This window comes from Varanus komodoensis, unplaced genomic scaffold (genome assembly GCF_004798865.1).
Source record: "Varanus komodoensis strain SLA01 unplaced genomic scaffold, ASM479886v1 scaffold575, whole genome shotgun sequence".
NCBI classification, from domain to species: Eukaryota; Metazoa; Chordata; class Lepidosauria; order Squamata; family Varanidae; genus Varanus; species Varanus komodoensis.
The window spans coordinates 1-21,717 of NW_025336189.1; the positions used below are offsets into that span (position 1 = coordinate 1).

The 21,717-nt window shown below is 42.4% G+C and overlaps 1 protein-coding gene across 1 annotated transcript; it reads right to left on the reverse strand.

Annotated features, from left to right (window-relative positions):
• Nucleotides 1–9: 9 nt before the first annotated feature.
• Nucleotides 10–21,588, reverse strand: LOC123033039 (protein mono-ADP-ribosyltransferase PARP14-like). The gene is made up of 13 exons (XM_044449350.1): nucleotides 20,617–21,588; nucleotides 16,884–19,138; nucleotides 15,591–15,827; nucleotides 14,623–14,835; nucleotides 13,406–13,478; nucleotides 12,509–12,658; nucleotides 11,598–11,660; nucleotides 9,964–10,131; nucleotides 7,270–7,476; nucleotides 6,549–7,154; nucleotides 4,781–4,926; nucleotides 2,723–2,897; nucleotides 10–1,328 (listed from the first exon to the last, which is right to left on the reverse strand). The coding sequence occupies exons 1-13, from the start codon at nucleotides 20,888–20,890 to the stop codon at nucleotides 1,042–1,044; spliced, it is 4,854 nt and encodes a 1,617-aa protein (XP_044305285.1). The 5' UTR covers nucleotides 20,891–21,588; the 3' UTR covers nucleotides 10–1,041.
• Nucleotides 21,589–21,717: the final 129 nt, after the last annotated feature.

Genomic DNA, 21,717 nt, shown 5'->3' on the forward strand with positions numbered 1-21,717 from the left:
ATGCTATGGAGTTCCCATAACACTGAGGAAGTGGCAGGAGAAGCTCTGTAGTGACGAGTCATGTGGACAGTCTCTCATTTTCTTCAGAAATAGAGATTATACATTCTGTCTTGCTACTTGCTAAGCACATGAAACTAATGGTTTGGACTAGTTCCCTCCTAGAGAAACCACAGATAAATTGCTACAAAAAGGCAAGGCACCTGGGTGGGAGGCACAGTGATGAAGTTTAGAATTTCCTCAAATGGCTTCAGTGCAGGTAATAAAGAAAAAGAACATTAGTTACAAATTTCCAATGGCAGCTGCTGTCAGAGACAACCCTCTTCAGGAGGATGCAACTATGAAGCACCGGACCAGACTGGAGAGAAAAAATGGATCCTTTCCTCAGCCACAGTTCTTCTGTTGTAACTTTCCACCCCTGTCTATGGGTTGAATCCAGCACTGATCTTGTGCAGAAATGACACCCCATAATTGACATTTATGTTGAATCCAACTGCTTTTCCCAGCAGACAAATATTTGCAGGGGAAAATGGTTTGCAGTGGAAAAGTAGGCAGAAATAAGGTTAAATGCTCCCCCGTCTCAATCATTCTATCCTGAAGCAGTTGTGTCAAAGAGCTGGGTATTGTTACAAGTATCCATAATATGTAATGCATTGCTCTACCAGAACTGACAGAAATGCTCAGAGTGAAGAGCAAAGCAAACTTTCAAGGCCAACTTTGGACATACCTGATCTTTGTCCTTGCAATTATCTCACTGGACTGCAGCACATACTTAATATTTCACCCTTTTAATTTCAACCTTTCCCCCAAGTCATTTGCACAGTGCTGAGCCAATCTAGCTTGGATTTATGCTTGTGATCCCAGGTTTCCTCTCAATCTACTGCAATTTTTTTAGCCTTTGCTAATATTTGAAATGGAAAGCTAAAACAATCAGAAAGAACAAGCAGCAATCCTAATCAAGTCATTCTTTATAAGTATTTTCATTCATTCTGTTTTTGTTTTTTAAGAAGGGAGAAACAAGATAGTTCTTTGTCAAAGCTCAAGTTATTTTCTGAAAGTTATAAGGTATTCTGGGTAAGCTTGAGCATCATGAAATATGACGAACATTGATGGATTAGCCATGTTGTCAGTCACACTGTCAAAGAGGTCAAAGCCTCCAACATTTTTGGATGGTGGAGTAATCAGTCCATGCTTTCCAACGCAGTAGTCCCCAGTAAGAACTCGGGCAACATACATATATTTTTTACCACTGCTATCTGGTGTGGAATATGTATCTTGTGCAGAATAACTTGCATTAACAGCAAAATAGGTTCCATTTCCAATCATTGCAGCTGAAAAACATTTTTAAAAAATGAAAGAACAATATTAACAACTTGTAAAACTAGTAGAAAGCATCATTATCAAGCACTTCAGTTCTGAAGAATGAATTATGACACTTCTAAAGTTGCAGAGTAAATATGGAATATTTGAGCAGGTATCTAGCCAATCTGTTCAGTAAACTGAAAGGAAAAAATTACTGGAAACCTCCAAGATATTTTTTGCATTCAGAATCGATGGAAATGAACCTGAGAAGTACAGAAGTAGGAAGGCAAGTACTAACAATATTTCTGGAGGCACAAACTGGGGAAGTTACAGCTATTGATTTTTTTAGCAAACTGTTTGCAGACCTGCTTTTGAAAGAGACATTACCCCCACCGCTCCTGCCCAGCTGAAAATGGATTACAAAGAAAATTACACAGTCACTGCTGTCCACAGTGCCCACTTTAGGCCTCTGATCTTAAATGCATGCAACAGAGCTATTCCCATGGGCCACTCGTGGCCTGAGAGGCATTCAGACACACCAGCAGCAGCCATATTAAAAGCACAGATGGGGCTGGTGGAGGTGAGGGAGTCAATGCTGGACAGTACTCCTCCAGATACAGCTTTTTTGAACAAACAAAAATGGAATGTTTGCCATAGAGCAGATGGCCACAACCCAAATTCAGGGCTACACTGGCTTCCCAGAACCATGTCAGAGGCCAGATGTCAACAGTGGGTGAAGCCATGGCTCAAAGAGGGTGAGGTCCTATCCCTCCCCCTCAAATAAAAAACTTGAGGCAGTGGATCGCAGAGGAGCTATGCTCGCTCTTTGCCGATTTTTGGAGAAGCAGAAACTTCAGTGGGAGCCTGCTGTGGGGAGGGCAGCAGGCTTTACCCTCATAAAACCTGCATGTTAACCAATGTTTCCATTTTAACCAGATTTTACTGGTGCCTGCCACACACAGCCATGACAGATCACACACACAATGAAAAATGCCCCAGGCTCTACTGGAACTGCTTTTTACATGTTTGTCTGTCTGTTTACATTTGGTGTACATGGCTCCAAATTATCTTGATGCAGAGTGGCTTATAAATCCTCTCTCATATGTATATGCACATTTGTATGTATAAAATTAAGATGCAATGTTATGAGGTAATAAACACCAGAGCAGGGCTAGTTTTGGAGCTGTTGGGAGACAGTGTTTCCTACTGCACCACAGAAATAATGTTTTGTGTGTATCCTAAGGCATAATCCTGTGTACATTTACTCTTGTGTCTGAAGAGACATGAATAGGACTAGGCTGTGAAAAGCCTACTCTGATTTCCCCCACCTTGAGTATTGTCCACTGCTTCTCTGTTTTTTAGAGACCCATACAAATAATTGTATTTGGCATTCTGCAAATTACTCACTTTCATGTTTACTTACCATTTTTCCCAGCATAACTGCGATTAAATCCAGTATTATTAATTGGGATCACTGTGGAATAAGGTGTCCCATGGAATAGGTTTTTCTCATTGTTGTGGTGGCCATTCTTTCTAACCATGTCCTCTTTTTTGGCTTGGTATGATTGCCAGAGGAAAGGATTCTGTATCCTTTCAATCTACAAAGGTTGTAAACATGGAAACTTCATTATGGAAAAAGTTATAAAAAGCAAAAACAAGGAATGGTTATGAAAGTAGATTACAGGTAATCCTTGGATATTAAGGGCAAGAGCACATATTAGCTCAATCATACAAATTTCAGTGCTTACACATGGTGAATGAGGTGAGCATACAGCATTTTCAAGGGAGTCAAAGTGAGTGAGAAAAGGGAATGGCATTGTCCTCCTTCCTGCCAATCCTTGCCATAAGCTCACCCCTGGAGTTTTGTTATCCCCCCCGCCCCCCCCAGGCTGTATGCTGAGCCTAGAAACAAACACATATGGGAGATAAACAGGCTGAGGGGAAAGGCTGCAGGGGAGAATCAGCAGGCAGGGAAGGGTTAAATGGCCTCTCCCTGAAAACATCCTGCGGCTGCCAGTCCTGTATTTCAGCAAACATGGAATTGGGACTCCACATTTACAGAGAGAACCTGCCATGTTTGGGTGAAATGGACTGCTGTCCTCCATACAGGGCTGTTCCTACCAGCTTCACCACAGGCAACAGAACTCAAAAATTCCAGATTGTCAGCCAGTGACTCTGGAAATTACTTAGGAGATGTCTTCAAGGAAGTACCCCATGATCAGTTCGTGTTTTGGAGCTAAACAGGAAACCTCACAGTAAAAAAGGCACAGTGAGGGAATGGCCAGGGAAATGTTTCCTAAGAAAACAGTGGTACCTGAGCTGTGTAAAAGCATCAGACATTGCTAGAATGTCTTGAGATGCTCCCCCACATGGGAATCACAATGTGACCTCGTAGCAATTCCGGTGCTAAGATAAGAAAGGGCAAATACATGCAAGAGCATCTTGCACCAGGCAGAGGCCAAAACAGATATTTTTAAGCCCAGAAGGTAAACAAGGTGGGATTTGCAGGAACAGGGACAAGTTGTTAGCTTGTAACAGGGACAAGTTGAGTAGATCAGATGAAACAGGGAAAGGAGAAATGGCGAGAACAACAGCTCAACCAAAGTCTGGTAAAAATTGTGACCTGCTCAGCTAAGAACTATTAAGACTCAGCCTGCAATGGCTGACATGGGAAGGCATGGAGAAATCTACATTTTGACTTTACTTACCACTAACAATATTTACTCAGGGACTTAAATGACCCTGGAATTAAAGTACAGACAGTTGTTTCATAGAACAGAAGATGAACTAGAATCAATTCTAGTGTAAATCCCAGCTATACCAGCTCCCTCTCCCTCACACACACAAACACACAGAGGCATCCTACAGTATTGGGAGCTTAACTTCCTGGTTAGCTGAGTATGTGGGCTGCAGAGGAATGCATGTGCCAGGTGATCCCTCCTTCTGGCATCCACAAGGGCATGAATATCTACAGAGGAAGGACTCCGTGTGTATGAGGCTCCTGAATGAATGGGAACCTAGTACAACTGGAGTCCAAGCTAACATGAGGGCCTCTGTGCTTGTTGGCCTTACATAAGGAAGCCCCCTCTTTTGCACTCAACCACAGATGCCAGACAGAAGGACTACTTGGCATGGCCCTGCTTCTAGTTTGTACATTTACTTAACCTGTATACTAAGAGCCCAAACAAGGCCTACTTTATTAGAGTATGGGAAGGAGCACTCTTATCTTTCAAATATTCAAAATATATTATCAGTTGTGAATACTAGTAATAACAATAGTGCACATCACTGTAGTGTACTTTAGTACAAATGAATTTCCATCTTGTGTATTCCATACACTTGTGAGGGAAATCTGCAGCTGCTTGATGACTTATGAGTAGCAGCTGCACATAATACCAAGATCCTAAAGAGAAGCCCTTCAGCAGTCCAAATAAACCCTCATATATGCCCCCCGAAGCATGTTGCTCCTGCTGTACTTCACCTGTTCAATTTTGTAAGAAGGGCAGCTAAGCTGAAATTTTGCTTCCAGATCTTTATATTCTTGCGACATTGCCTGAAGCACAACCGCTTTGACACGATTTCCTTTCATATCTTCCCATTCGTTAGGGAATGCTGCACAAAGCCTGCCTGCAAAATAAATGGTCGTATGTGTTTATTTTAGCATATGACAAACCTTTCACTTTTGTCTCCTATCTGCATAAGCCATTACAAGTTAGGCAAGCACCGAGTTTTCGATTATCGGAGCTTAAGATTTTTGCCTCCTTTGTGCCATGTACTGCCTCCACACCCTTTCCAGTTGCTACAGCAATCCTGCACAGATTTATGTCTGAGTTATCACCCAACAGTATTTTGTGAACAGCAACTGCGAAGGTAATTTTCCCCAATTGTAGTTTATACTCCCCCTCTATTCTGCCCCCAACATGTACATATAAATCTGCCTATTCCAGGTTAAAACGTCATGAACCACATGCCAATATAAGCATGTGGCACAAGACTTGTTTTTGCTGCACAAAGCCAAAGTTCTCCCTGCAAAAATGAGGACAAACTTCGCAACTGAAACGGATTCAGCAGGCTGATCACCCTTTGTGTGAACCCCACTTCTATAAACACTGAATGCAGGGTCATCGACCAAGCTTCTCCTCTGCCTCTACTTATTTGCTCTTTTTAATTTTATATATATATTATAAGACTCATTTTTGCTATATGAATACTCTAAAGATCTTGGCGTTTTGGCAGGGAAAGATGCTTTAATGGGGTTATAGACTGGAAGGGGCCCAGCACAGTTCAATGTTTCTTGCACTGTACTGAGGAACTAAACTTTGTTTCGAGGCCTAGAAGTAGAAAAGCCATCTCAAGCCAAAAGTTCTTTGTGACCTACAATTGCTAGTGTACAAACCTGCACCAAGAAAGGGGCTGTGGGTTTTACCCCACGAGGAAAGACAATAACGGGAAAACCACACAGTAAATGTTAAGAAATCTGCTAAGTGTTTGTTAGAATGAGGACAGTGAACAAGATGTCAGTGTATTACTCAGGAGAAGTGTGCCCCTAAGAATTGAGGAAGCATTTCCCCAAAAGCCAGATCAATGCAAAAGAACCATCCAGCCAGATTAAAGGCAGAGAAAGGGCGTAAAAAGGAGCCTGCCCTCACTTTGGGGGTCTTCAGAAAGGATACTGGTGGGTTCCAGCACCTTGGGTTAGGGATTCTCAAAGGGATTAATTCTATGCTGGTAAACAGGTGTAGGTGTGTGCTATCCTTTCACCTTTGCATGAAGTAAATATGATGTGACATTGCTTTCAGAACAATACACGCTAACTGTACTACTTGTATCCAATGGTTTGATCATGATGCAGTACCTTCCAACCCCATAGACAAGACAACCCTAGAACCTTAAGCCAAATGTAGCTTGTGGTATGCATGGACCTGACAAAACTTTAAGTTAGCTTTTTGACTGAGCAAAGATATTCTAGGTGCCCTTTAAATTATTAGGAGCACACTGCTGGGAGTTGTAAGCCTTGCTTCTGTCTAACCTTGCAAGGGACTGTGCCTTTAGTAGCCTTGTAACTAAGCAAGAATAATTTATTTTTAAATTGTTATAAATTCTCTTTAACTTAAATGACATTCATAAGTGCACAAAGATCTAATTATTCCTATTTATTCAACTTTTCCTAAGGAACATTCCCTGCAACACACTAACCAACAGGAATTCAGATACAAAGAAAGACCGCAAACTGTTAAGACCCTCATTACCTTCTTCCTTTATGATGCGCTTAATCTTTACACTTTTTCCGTGGTCATCTGTAGCGCACATATTTTTTATGTCAGCTCTGTAGTTCTTCCCATTAATTTGAATGTTAACATGAATCTTATTACTGATTTTAGCATCTTCTAAATGGAGATTGGTGATCATATCAAAAGCCAGGAATACATCGTTTTTGGAATACTGCCACTCAACCAGATTTTTAGCAAGTGTTGCCTTGGATTCTTCTTCCCGCACCTCTTTCAGTTTTTTGATTAGACACTGAATTTCTGTGACAGCAGTCAGAACATCGCGGTTGGTACCAGTTAGTCGAATGGAAGGGGAAGATTGTGTCTTCTTCAACTCAAAGGCAACATGCAGCCTTTTCTGCAACTTATTCAGTTTCTGCATTTCTGTATCACCAAATCTATCAATCAGTTCATCAGTAATACACTCTTCTGCCTGTTCCCCAAGAATTAATGTTTTTAACCAGGACTCCGCATCTTCCACCTTTTTTCTGTTTTCACCACAGATTTCAAACACTGCAACCTCTACCTTCTTATCCAAAACCAAGAGATGTTTCTTTTTAGTAGGTGCTGTTTTGCCAGTTATATATGCTGCAAATAAAGAGACAACTTTCTGTAAAAATGGACAAAGCAACACAGAAAGCACAAATTCTGAAAAGGAACCTTGCCAGTGAAATATAAAGTAATCCATATTCTGCATGCTTACCTTTAAACCTAGAAAACATGGATTCAGAGGTAGGCAATGCAACGCCTTCTCTCTTTTTCATAGCCTCATAAAAAGCATTTTGTAGATGTGACTGAAAAATAATAATTTTAACTGTTTCCAAATACTGGGGCGATTCTTTGCCTGCAAAGTCAGAAATTGCACTCATCATCTCCTCAGCGGCATCTTCAGGATTCTTCTGTGCCTGTCCTGCATCAAATGCAACAACAGAAGAAAGCACACATCTGAACTTCTAAACATACAACAGACAATTTAAATAAGATGGAACTCATGCTGGGATCCAGCTCCTGTCATTCCTGTCCATTGGCCATGCTGGCTGGTGTGTTCCAGCTCACCATTTGGAGAGCTATCATTTCCCCAGCTGTCTTAAAGAAACACCTGTAGCTGTAAGCTACAGCTAGTGTGTGGTCCTCTATCTGTAGAAGAGCAACTGTACAACAACAAGGCTTGCAAAATGGGACTTACTCACCCTGAAGCAATCTTCCTTTGATCAGCCAGTGACTCTAGTGTTTCTGCAGCAACAGTCCTATAATATATGACTCTAATCCAGACTCTCCTAATGTGGGCCTGTCCAGAAGTTTAGGACTACAGCTCTCTTCGATGCCAGCCACCATCGTCAATGCTGAGGGGCGATGGAGAGCTGCAGTGCAAAACAGCTGGAGGGCTCCACATGGCAGGGGAGCTGTTCTAGCCGAATACCGTCTTCTGATTGCACCTGGATGTCACTGTACTTAGTGCTCTCAAGTTTTCAGTCCACACCATCCTTCAGACTACAACCACAGTATGAAAGAGCAAAATTGATCGTGGATGAGGAAGAAGATAGCAGGGACTTCACAGCACTTTTCAAGTGCCTGAAGGGCTGTCAAAAAGAAACTGGACAGTTCTTTGAGTGGGATGGTGTAAACTGGTGTCCTGCAACAGCAGGAGGCTGCACTCAATGGTCTTCTTGGTCCCTTCTAACTCTATGGATTCTGTGATATAACACATGTTTCTCTGTTGATCCAGAAGGCAGAACTAGATCTAATGGTGAGTTTACTGCTGAACATTACTAGGAACTTCTGGATGGTATGAGCAGAAGAAGGCTGCCTACGGAAGCAATTATCTAGAAAGGGGAGGGGGTTCTTCCTCACTAGGGTTCTTGAAGCAAAGGCTGTCTGGGATGCTCTAGCTCAACACAGGGTGGACCAGATATTCTAAAAGATTCTCACCAGCCCTACGGATAGAGCTTGCCCTAAAAAGTGGCCTGTAAGTCATCCGAATGTGAGTCCCAGCTGTATTTCATAACACTTTCATCATCAAAGCTGTATTCAGTCAGTCTAGACGTAAGTTCTCCTACCATGCTGCTCCCCTCTTGCCCTTACTGCACTATTCCCCTCTCTCTCGTGGGCCACCCTTCCCCAGCCTCTGAGGAAGGATCCCTTAAGAGCCAGGAGTTTCTGCTTGGCCAGCTTTCTGAAGAGTTGCACCAGCAGCTCTCCAGAGGGAAGCTCCCCTGATGGCTGCTCTCTCACCACGGCAGCAGAGCAGTTGGCAGGCTTTCTGGTGCACCCACTGGAGATAGCAGTGGCAGGTCCTGCTGGCAGAAGGAGTCATGCAATTTGCCACTCCTTCCACTTTGACACCAGAGGGTGGAGCTTCATCCTGCTTCATGGGAGGGCTGGCCCTGTATTCAAGCCTTCTGAAGAACAGGTCAAAAAAGCCAGCTATGCAGAACATCAGCATTGGCCCAAGTCTGACCTGAACTTCAAGTGCTGAAGGAGATGGACAAAGGCTTTCATTACAGCAATGGAACTGGCAAAGAAATTCAAGACATATACATTGAGTTAACTGGAGAACTGAATAAAGATTACTAATTCCTCAGGAGAAAAAAGTGGTGGTAGGCACTGGATATACATTCATAAACATGTGAACATGAAGCCACGGACACACAAGAGTCCTGCTGGGTGAGATCAAGGATCCTCCTGATATAGCATCCTATGGCCAACCATCTGTCTGTGGGAAACCCACAACGGAGACATGACTTCAACATTACCCTCCCAGTCACATTCCAAAGCAACTGGTGCATGCAGACATATCGTCTCTGATAATGCAAAGAGCATGCAGCTAGCAGGATTAGTAGCCACTGATAACCTTGCCATACATGAATGCGTCCAATCACCATCAGAAGCTATGTGGTAGCAAATTCCATAGTTTAATTAAGCACTCTGTAAAGTAATACTTCCTTTTATTTATCCAATCGGCTTCATGAGTTGACCCTGGATTCTAATATTTATGATATGGGGTGGGAGAAATCTTTTCCTATTCACTTTCTTTACACCAGGCATAACTTGTGTATGACTCTCCCTCATCACCCCTTATTTTCCTTTTCCTAAGCTAGGTGCATTTTATGGCACACGGTCTCTCAGGTTTACATGCATACACACAGTCACCCACAGAAATGCCTACAAATGGATGTCTCTTCCAGAGAAGGTAGACCAGAAAAGTGGGCAATGGCAACATTGTCTGTACAATGCAAATGTACGATTGGCATACTATTTAAAATCCAGCCTGGTAGCTCAAAGGTCCTGACAACAGAGAGCTTCCATGTGAAACTCTTCACTATGATTTAGCTCTTAATTCCTTAATGAAAATCTTAATGAAATCAGCCAGCGGTTATTTCGAGAAGGAAATGCAAACCTGTTCCGATGGCAGGGAAGGCAATTGATCTGTATTTCTTTGCTTCACATTCCCGCAACACTTTGAAGACCTGAGTTCTGATATTTGAGTTAGGAACAAGGTGGATAATTTTCTTACAGCTCAGATTACCCCCTTGTGTGGTTACAAATCCACTGTGAGGTTGTAAGGCTAGAAAAGAGAAGATGGCAACTTACAAAGCCGATCAATGCAAATCAAATCACCAGATGGTGTATGTCATCACTGCATAGTACTTTACAGTGGGACTGGACAAGAAGATCACCATATATTTTGGACTGCTAGCATCCCCCATCTGCTATCCTCTGGGCAATTCACTCTTGGCTGCCTGACAGAAAGGCATTCCCACATCACCACTGCCACCATCAGTTCTCTGGACATGGCTCATAATCAAGGACATCCCACTTCATGGTGATTGGGACCCTTTCCAAAAGTTCTGACATGCACAGAAGAGTCAGGGAAAGGGTCCATTTCATTTTGTTCTGGGTTCTCTCCTCCTTTGGGCCAGGCACTGGGGAAGGTCAGAACCATCTGAAAGATATGCACCGTCCATCTGACTATTTGCATAGCCCAGCTCAAAGTAGGAAACTGCTCCTGATTCCTCCTGTCCTCACAATGTCCAATCGACCTTGGGGGAGTGGCAAGGTCAGTCTCATTTAACGCTGCATTTGGAGTCACTTGGAAGGAACAAAGTATTTCTTATAGAGGAGGAAATGAGAGACTGGCCCACTTGGACATCAGAGGACTTGAGAGAAGGTGACGTCTATAAATAGTTCTGGCTACCAGGCTAATCAAAATTTATTGGTTTCAATCAAATGTCAGTTCTAATTATAGAAGACCCCATTCATTTCAAAGAGTCTGCACTAAGTAGGACTAACACTGGATTTAATCCATGGGCCCCTATATCCACAGCTAGCATCCCTTGGCATTTGATTCTGACAGCTTATGTCTATCTGATGTAAAACATTGAGAGACCAGGTTAAGGAAAGATATGACAAGCCTAACAAGTACCTAACAAGTTCAGAGGATCAGAAATAAGCCACCTGCTATTCACAGTTATCTTTCTCCCTAATGTCCAAAACACATGAAAGAACTGGGACACAAAAGCACTAGATGTATAACCTAAGTTCACTGTTCACTTTTTGGCCTCCTAAAGCTCAAATATACCACCTGAGATTGTCCCAAATATTATTTTCTTCCTTGATGGTTTTGCAACCACAGGTTATCACACACTGGTTTGGAAATGTTTTTGTTTCAAATAAATTTAGGCATCATCTCCAGAGGTGCAATTAAAAGTCACATGCTGCCCCATGCAGGCTATATTTGGGTAACTGAGGACATTTGTCTCTGTTGTCAGCAGATTCCTACGTAAAGACCACACAAGCGAAGTTACAATCCCTCCCCTCTCTGCTCTCAAAATTTTTGCAAAGTGACAGTATTTTGCCAGGCTAACAGTATCCTGTGTTTAAATTCTATAGCACAATGGTCTAGCCAACACTAATAATTGCACCATGTTATTTACTATATCAGTTGATCAGAAGATAAACAAAAATGAGGCACGAGAAGCTCTTCTAAGACAGAGAAGTACAAATTGAATTTGACCACTTGCTGTGTCGTACCTAAAGCTGCACACTCCATTTCAACCTCAGGTCCACCACCTTCCAAAATTGCTTTGGAAACACCTTCAAAGAAATTGGGGGTGGAACATATTTAATACACAATTTTTATTCAATAATATTATTATTACTCCAAAATCCTATCACTTATAAAGATTTTACTGAAAGAGTCTTTAAAGTTACATGTCTACTTTGTGAGACTGCCAAGTTAGATATAGGCAGTCCCAGGGTTATGAACAAGTTCCATCCCTGAGCAAATGGAAATTTGTCTTTAAGTCCATTTTTAAGTTGGATCACCCATAGTCAGCCCTCCACATTTGCAGGGGCTGGGGAACAGGACCCCCACAAAAGTGGAAAAACCACGAATATCTCTAGCTCCCCACCACCACCCAAACTCACCAGGGCCTCCTCTTTGCAGCAAGGAAATATTGGGGATATTTTCCTCTCCAGATGGGTGGGGCAGGAAGACCTGGTTTGGAGGCCTCCCTCTCTCCCCTTTTGCTTCCTCTGTCTATGGTGATGCTTTGGAGGACTTCCTTCTCTCCTCTTTCACTTCCTCTCTATCTATGGTGATGACGAATGTCCACAGTCATTTTTAAAAAATTAATAGGCTTTATAGAAGTTCATTCGTAAGTTTGAGTTCTTTGTAACTTGGGTATTTGTAACTCAGGGACTGCCTGTATTGCATTCTACATACAGTCTTGCGTGAGCTTGTCTGATATAGGAAACTTTGATCTTGGACATAGGAAAAACCAGATTCTAAACCCTTTTCAAAACTCCTCTAGTGAACAGTGCACACTCTCTCACTCTCTCTCGCACACACACAATTTCATTGCAATTTAAACTGGGTCTTTCTATTGCCAATAACTCATTTATCATTAACACAGATTCAAGAGAGGAATTCACTGAAGTACCTGATTTGGAATTTAAGTTTGCATTTGTTACATTTACAATAACATCTGTATCTTGGTGTGTAATGTCTCCTGTCATGGACTGGAATTTAATTGAACCAATCTGCATTTCATTAACTCCCAAAGCAGGGGATGAAATGCCTCCAAAGTAATCTGTAACACAGAAAAGAAGCAGAGTGATTTAGTGAAGGCACTAACTACCACTTGATTAAATACCATCCTACAAAATGTAAGATGTATACCTATATTAACACTTCCAAATGAAAGTATTTTTCACTTCTGTGTTTTCTCATGTTTAGCTCTGTTTGCTGGCTGACTGACATTAAATGCGAAAGACAGACAAAGCATGTGATTTACCCCTTAATATAAACCCTGTGCAAAAGTTTAGCTTCTACACATGAAGGCTAAAAGGGGACACATGCAAGGCCCTCCCCTTAACATTCCTGGGCATCTTGATGCCTCCAAATACCTTTGTCTGGAAGGCCTTAGCAGGAGCACTGCAAGTGAATTTTGCTGCATGTGCTTACAGACCTGTCCCACAATCACAGAAAGCTTTCTGATCATGAGGACATTTGTGAGCATATTCAATCTCAAGATGCAAAGGATCCACAGCCAAGATTTAAGGCATTTCTTTGAGTGTTAGTAGCACCTTCCAAGGAGGGGCAATCCAAACGGAAGAAGTACAAAGCAGGGAAATTGAGGGACCGTTTTAAAAACTGATCTCCCCTGCAGCTACTATTAACATTGTTTTTTAAAAGGGAGATCTTATTCCTTTGTTATAAATTTTTCAATGTTACTTCCTAGTTCAGCCATAAAAAGACAACAACCTCAGAATTCATAACCAAACAAGGCTAGAGCTTGAGACAATCGCTAGCCTATCAACTGAGTCACTCAACCTGCCTGTGGTTTTTTTATCCGATGGCACAGCACTGGGAATTTCCTTGAGTCTGCATCCAAATACTTCAGAGAATGCCTAGAAAGAAAACCACAGTTACCCTCAAATTTCAGAGATATGCTAAGTAGGAACAGGTATACAATGGAGCAATTCTGCAAACAAAGATGATGCTTCAGGATCGGTATTCTGAAAGGCTCCTTTTACACTGCTAACAGCTTCCAGTACAGAAGGTAGCCTTCTTTCAGCAAAGGAACTGGTTGGGTGGAAGAGATAACACAACTTTTTCACTGGACTACCTTAGGAATCGAGACCCACCCACTTGTGCAACTTTGCTGAGCACACCCCAGGCAGAATTCCTATTATAGTATCATCAGCTCAGGGATTGGGAATAAAATTTCCAGTAAGGTCTGAACAACTCAAACCTACGCATGTGTTCTTAAAATAAGTCCTACTGATTTCGATGGACTTACTTTTAAGAAAATACACATAAGATCAGTCCTAAGGTTATGTATAAGGAGGGTTCCTACAGAAGTATACTTTCTGGTTTCTGCCTTTGGTGGTTTCCCTGCTTGGAAAAGATGATGTGGTAATAGATGCTTAACTAATGCTAGGCAAGTGGCACAACGAAGGCAAAATGGTACACCGCAGCTTATAAAAAAGGAAAAGAAGTCAGTTTCCTTTGCATTACAAGCAAGGCTTGCCTTCTTTTTTATAAAGTGACCACACACACTCCAAGTACAGCTTTGTTAGTAGCAGTATTTGTAAATGCTAATAAAATAATCATCTCCTGTAATTCTGAAGTTTAGGCATGAGCTCTGATGCTCAAGTACCTAAAATGGCACCCCCCCACACACACACACAAGAGCTTGGTATCAGCAAGCATAGGAAGAATCCTGCGGTTTGCAGAAGCATTGCGAGCTGAAGAAAAAACAACAAAAAGGGACCCCAAAAAGGCATCCTCAGTGAGAACTGAGCATGCTCACTGGCCACAGAATGCTTGCTGATTGTTGCGAGGTTGGGAAACTGAGGGAGTGGAGCATCCATCAAGGGGTGAGCGCATGGCTGGCATGACTGAAATGCTGAACACATCACACACTGCAAATTTTACTGCAGGTCCCACTAGGGTGTTCCATTAGGGGAACATTCTGAAGTATTCATTAAACCACACTGCTAAATCATTATCTAGAACAGTTTATGACATGTCAGGTATTTGGAGCATTACCTGTATGTTATCTTTATCATTTGCATGTAAGAGAAAATGAACTTCCTGAAGAGACTTCATTCCTCTGAACTGAAATACCTTATCATACATTAACTTTGCGACTTCAGATTTTGGAAAGGCAAAGCCACCTGTTCCAATTGCAGGAAATGAAATGGAACTTAATGACAGCTCTTCAGCCTTCTTCAGGCATTCCCCCACGATATCTCCAAGTTTCTGTAAAATACACAGCCAGTTTGGGAAAATCTGAGGTTCAGTCATCAAAGCCAGACCATTAAAGGCATGTAGAAACTTAGCGCCAAGTAGGTGTGACAGAATAGGTGCACTTCTATTGATCTGCATGCCCACCTCATGAACAGAGTATGCAGAAGACTGCAGGTAGTGGATAGTGAAGAGAGATTTTCTAGTGTTTTAAAAATGGACCAAGTGGGTTAGGGGGGCTGAATCATGCCCCACCCTCACCTCACCTCACCAAGTTTGACTGCTTCAAGCACTTCAGTTCTGGGTTGGGAGAGAAGTGCTTCGAGCAACCAAGCACGGTGAGGTAATTCGAGTTGGAAGAATACCTTTGCAGGGTTGGTGGATGAAGTCCTGCCCATCCTCTAGCCTTGGAATGCTTGCCAAAGCCACCTGTCACATGAGGAGCAGGAGGGGCCCTGGGAACAGGCAGCCCCAGACTTTGAAATGGGGGAAGCAGAAGGGCTTATCTCAAGGTTGTCCTCTCCAGACGTTCAGATGGACTCTGAGAAGAGCCAAGATCTTCCACTGACAGGAGGGAGCATGGGACAGGAGCCAGCTGAGCCTGCTATGACTGCTGAGCCATGATGCAGCATCAGGAGAGGACTAGCCAATTAGAAGAGCAGTATAAAAGTCCTGAAGTAATCTACAGAACAACCGCTCTTTCTCAACTATCCATGAATTTTGCATTTGAGCGCACTTACGGCTGCTGAGGGAATGAAAGGGCAAAATACCTTCATTGCATGTCCTTTTCCAGCATCCCACTGTGGAACAATAGCATGCAGCACGTATTTACAAGCCAGGTTATATCCGCCAGTTTGGATCATGCAGCCACCCTGAGCTCCTTGACCCTGGACAGCTTGCTCAAACTCGGCTTGGAGCATTGGGCCAGCCTTCTGCAGCAGGGCTTGGGATAGTGGCCCCACACCAAGCTTCAAATCGGCACCAATGCTGCTGACGACAACATCCGTCTAGAGCAGAAGCGATCATAAAATTACTTGCAGGGCATTACTTAAAGCAGGACAGCAAGATGAACTAGGAATGTGGACTACAGAGAAGGTTCAGAATCAAATTATTATATTGTTCAAGTAGACAGAGGGACAAATTATTATATTGTTCAAGTAAGCTATCAGCACCAGCAGCCTTCCAGCAGGCTGCCCAAAGGGACACAAAAGAGAGCAGGGCCATTCCAATAATTCCAAGTGAAGGACTTACATTTTTACCCCTCTTCCCTCCCTATTCATTTTGCCTTGTGTGTGGCCTTTTTTTTCAGGGCAATTTATGGGCACAGCTCATCTGCAGTGCTAATATTAGCATGGTTATATGCTTGTAGTCAATCTAAACTACTTTTCAGGGCTCCCTTACAACCCAGTGCCTCTGATTACAAAATGATTCAGGATTCCCACCCCTCTGTGGCACTTGAATTGAAAGCTCTTATTTTAGTGAGTGAATAAGCAAGGCCTGAATGTAGCAGGAAGCTGGGCTAGAGCATCAGGACAGAAATGGGACAGATGACTTGGGAACCCTGGAGAAAAATCCTAAGTACAAAGGCTCAGGGCCTACAAAAGTATTTTGTCCACTTGCAAAATTAATTTGTGAAATTAATTTCCACAAGATGCAGTGCTGGAAATCAGATGGCTTTCCAAGTGGATTTAACATAGAGGCCTGGTTCAGATATGATGTCAATGTCTGGCAGCAGTTCTTGGTTAATTTACCCATGAATTCTAAGTATGCAAGCCAAATGCAAGTTATTGGCACAACCTACAAATCTGTTATTCATAGATTGTTTCTGTGATGTTCAAATCCAGGTTATCAATAACCGCAAGTTATCCCAAGAATAAGTTATGGTTTAACTTGGAGTCATCTAACCCTCAAAAAACCTGCAGCGCTCAGATCAATGCATTTATTCACCATTCCACTATGAACTGCACCGTTTGCATGTAGCTCACATTGCTGCCAGACACTGTGATTACATCTGAACAGAGCCAAAAGGCAGCTGCTTGCTTCAAGCCTATACCTATGCTTACCGTTGCATCTTCAATGCCTCTTTTCTTAAGCATGAGCTTCAGGCCTGCAGGAGAAGTTACTGTATGAAGATTGTCTCTGATTGCTTTGTGGGGGTTGGCTGACTGGGACTGAGATGCAGGTGGGGGTGGGAGAGGATCCTGTATGAATACTTTACACAAAGCTTCAGCAAGTGCTTGAACTGTATCTTCAGACACATCTACAAGGCATATCTTTTTCAGGGATCCATTCTCAGAAGAGTCTTCTAAGTTTTCTTTAATGGCTGTTACAATAGCATGGGCACACGCTTTCATTGGGAATCCAAAGACCCCTGAGCTTATCGCAGGGATGGCTATTGAACGATGATTGTACGTTTCTGCCAGTTTTAAGCTTTCCTTGACAGCTTTTTTTAAGAGTGATGTACATTTCTGTGCAGTGGAATTGTCCCACCTCGGCCCGACAGCATGTATCACCTGCTTACATGGCAGGTTCCCAGCACCTGTAATAACTGCGCAGCCAGGCCTCAAACTGCCATATCTTTTCACATGGTCATCACACTCTTTTTGGAGCTGTGAACCAGCTGCTTTTGACAGTGCATCTGCAAGGCCACCGATGTGCTTCAGGTCTTCATTTGATGCATTTACAACAACATCAACTGGATATTTGGTCAAGTCATCCTTACAAGCCTCTACAACAATGCCATCTTTTAAAGTTATTTTAGCATGAGGGTTCTCTTTTCCCTCAGAGACTCCATTAAGTTCATCATCTTTCTGCAGTCGAATCAAACAATTGAAAGAGTTCTTTGCTTCAGCAACATAGGAATATTCTCGGGCTTTGAAAAAGGCTTTCACTCCTGGTTTGTCGAATGTCACATTCAAAGAATGCACCGAAGATAGAATTTTTTCAACCACAGTGGCTCCCTGTCTCACTTCAGCTTTAGGTCCACTCAGGATAATGTTCTTTTGTTCAGCTTGTTCTCCAAAACTGATTTTCACACCTCTTCTTCTTAAGTCTTGCCAACTGTTCTTCTTTTCCTTCTCCATATACTGCACAACAGCCACAGATTTGGCAGGGATTACTTTTAGCATTCGGGTGTTTCTTTCAACAAAATTAGAAAGCATCTGATAGACATCTGCTACTGCAGATGTATAACCAGCTATGATTACTTTAGCATCTTCTTCCAAATCAAGGCATTCATCAATGCTTACAGTACCTTCCCCAGAATTGTGTTTCCTCTCCAGTTTTTTAAGGAGTTCTTTCCATTCCTTTTTGTTCATGAGCTCCCTGTCCTCCAAAACAATGCATTTATGATCCAAGCATTTCTTCATTAGTTCCTCTGCTTTCGAAAGACCTTCAGGAGTTTGTCCTACCAATGCTACAGAATTAAGTTCAAGTTCATAGGAAGCATAAATGTTATTGGCATGAAATATTTTGGACACCTGTCCACTACCTGGAAGCTGTAGGAAATGAAAAATATTAGGGTGAACGTTGACTTTTGTCTCTACCATGTTGTTTATCTTCTCCAGAATGTCACTTTTCATTCTATATACATCAGTAAGTATTCCAGAGAGCTGCACTGTTTTTGTTTCAAAATTGTAAGAGCATTTGACGTCTCGGTTCTCTTGATAGAGGTTCTCTTCTTGCAAAATATGATGCAAAACTTCAAACTTATGTGGGGGAACTGACAATGTTTGTTGTATAGTTTCTTTTGCTTTTTCTGCATCTTTGATCACATTTTCTATATGCTGCTTTATCGCTTTCTCAACATTATCAACAACGTAGACAAAACCAGCCAGGATAACAGATTCTTTTGCACTATCAGGGATGGCCAAAACATTCTTTATCAAAGTGCTTTCTATGGTCTCCCAGGATGCTGAGATGATGGCACATTTAGTCGTCTTGAACTTTGACATGATGCAGGCCAACTCTGAACAAACTTTCTCTTTCCAAGCCTTAATTAATTCCATCCCAGAAGCTCCTTGTTTAGATAAAGCAGCTGAAGGGTTCATTGTAATTTTGGGCTGTTCACAAGTCATTGGAGGCCATATTAATTCACAGTAACAAAGTGTCATTTCATTTTCTATTTCTTGCATTAGTTTATCCTTTCCTTGCAGGAACTGCCAGATATAAGGATCTAGTGGGACACTGACAGGTTCTGGCATCTTGATTTGTGGCCTTTCCTTTCCATACAAAGCTGTCTCCAAACAACTGCAGTATGGATAAACCAAAACTGGTTGATTCTTCAAAGAATGCTGCTTTTCCAATATTGTGTGCACAGCTAGAAAGATTTGCAAAAAAAGGACAGTAAGTATTCTGGCAATTTAATCAGAAGTAGCAGGCCCAACTCAGAGGCAACAACCAACCATGCTTTCCATTGACCTTGTTGCCACAAGAAGACACCCACTGTGGGCGTTTACCATGACAACCAAACTCTGTGAGATTTCTGCATGGTGGGGTTTTTCTCATGGATGAGCCACCCTGAGAATGGATGGCTCTAAGTTGGGTTGGCTCACTGTTGGGTTGTTTGTTGTGATTTCCAAAGCTGACAAAGGCAACATCACTGAAGATTGGCAGAAATGGCTAGAAAGCTGCCCAGCATGAGGTGTGAAAACCTGTGGAGCTCCTTGCTAGCACCACTGCCATCCTCCACATCCTTTCCCAGTGCCTTCCGCCTTGCGCTCCTAAAAATCAAGTAGAAGGGGCACTGGAGAGTGCTCTGAATGTGTCTGAAACATTATTCCTCCATTTTGTCAGGCTTGCACAATTGCACAGATGCATAATTTGGATAATTTTCTCCTTTACTGCTCTGCCCTGCAATTTACATGAGTTACTGCTCTGCAATGCAATTTGTATAATTTTCTTTCCAGCTTTTCTGCTCTGCTTGAACTTTGCATATATTTACATTTGCATATATAGAAATGGCACCGGTATATAAGAAGTTGCTTTCTTCCCAGAGAGATCATATGATCACAAAAAATATAGAGGAAATATAGAGGTGCTATTGTTCTTTTGGGGGAAGGAGAACTTCTATGACTCCTCCCAAAAGGATGTTAGCCTCCTATAGATAAAGGGGTTTTCCCCCCCAGAAGACTGAATAAAGCACTGGCTGGCTTTTAGAAGAGGGATGAAAACAGACTTCCATGCTAAAGACTGAAGCAAGCACAATGCTCTGGGTGCGACACGTTCAGCAAGCAGGCCAAATCCAGAGTGAAACAGGCTGAGAAAGGATTGCAGAGGTACTTGCCATTTCTCCAAAGCATACATGAGACCTGTAATCTTTCCTCAGCCATAATCCTTCACTTGAGAGTAAAGAGGAGCAGAGTGCCTGTGCAGCATGTTGCATCTTCCAAGACACCTGGAGTGACATTAATACATGCCTGGCAAGGCCATCTCTCTGGCCAGAGGGCACAGGAGTTGCAGAATTGTGGTACTGCCCCTCGGGGGCCTCCCACATGAACTCCGCTATTTGGATTCCCTGTGATCTGCACAGTCCTTCCCAGACGATCATTTATGTGCTAGACCAGAAATATGCAACCCGGTGTCTTCCAGATGTCGTGGACTTTGATTCTCACCTGGTGGACAATGGTCAGGGTCTAGGGAACTTGTGGCCCTACACATATGGAGGACAGTGAATTACTGACCAGACACGACTGAATATCTCTGTCTGGAAGTAACCTGTAAGCAGAGGTTTGACTTTCAAACCACCCAATTAGTTAACACTTTTAAAAGAACCATCTGAAAGAAAGATGATATTACCTTTGTGATCACAAAAAGTAATTATAGCTGCATCCTCCTTAGGTAACATTTGAATATTAGACACCTGCCCTCCTCCATTCTTTGCACTTTCAAAGTAGAGTGTCAGGAAACCTTTGCATACCCCACTAGGGATATTTTCAATTTTGATCATCTGTATCAATTCAAGACGCCGGGAGGTAATTTTGTATTTTTTTATCCTTGCATTCTTGGAACATTGGTCAAGAAAGTTTGTAGCATCTGAAAATAAGAAGCAAAAAGTATTGATTTTATTCATTGTTTTATTAACAAGTTTTTCTTCCCCCGCCCCTTGCTCTAATCATTTAAAGGTTCTGTTCAAGGTATATCTCATCTTCTGTTTTACATTGCATTGACACTGCAAGGAATCCAAGACAGCTCCCTTTGTTCCCCTCCATGCTATTGTTTATCCTTGAGATCAATTGTGACTGGCCCAAAGTTGCCCAGTAAGAGCCCACGTACCCAGTCCAACACTGTAAGTAACATACCACACTGGTTATATGTTTATAGAGGACCATTCTATTATGCCAGTCAGTCATTATCGCTTAATTAAATGTCTATGTTTAGAGATACATGGAGTTCAGTTATCAGACGCTAGGGACGAACCCAAGGGGATGAGCATATTGTTCCCCCACTACCTATCCATCCAGGAGCATTTGACTGGCTGTTCTTAGGTGGTGTGTATAACGTATCTTCTACCCTCATTTCATCTCTGTTGAGTGCTTTTCATTTTTTCTTCCATAATATACATACTTCTTCATCCTGTCTGGTCTAGTCATCTCTAGTTGCAGTAACTCTGAGTTCAAATAGTTGACGCAGCCTTTTCCAATTGCCGTGGATTAATTTGTTCTTAGAGAAGATTGAAATTAAGACCTTTCAGATAAAGGTGAAGACGTGTAGTGGTTAAGAGCATGGGACTGGGACTCAGGCGATCCGGGTTCTAGTCCCCGCGTGGCCATGGAGCCAACTGGGTGACTTTGGGCCAGTCACAGACTCTCAGCCCAACCTACCTCACAGGGTTGTTGTTGTGGGGATAAGGTGGAGGAGGAGAATGATGTAAGCTGCCTTGAGCCCTTTGTAGGAAAA

Excerpts from the sequence above, each read along its gene's own strand:
- LOC123033039 (XM_044449350.1), bottom strand. The coding sequence starts at position 20,890 with ATGAATAAAATCAATACTTTTTGCTTCTTATTTTCAGATGCTACAAAC. Across the intron at positions 7,155-7,269 it reads CATGTTTTCTAGGTTTAAAG|CATATATAACTGGCAAAACA; the intron begins GTAAGCATGCAG and ends CTTTATTTGCAG. Across the intron at positions 4,927-6,548 it reads GCGCATCATAAAGGAAGAAG|GCAGGCTTTGTGCAGCATTC; the intron begins GTAATGAGGGTC and ends TTTATTTTGCAG.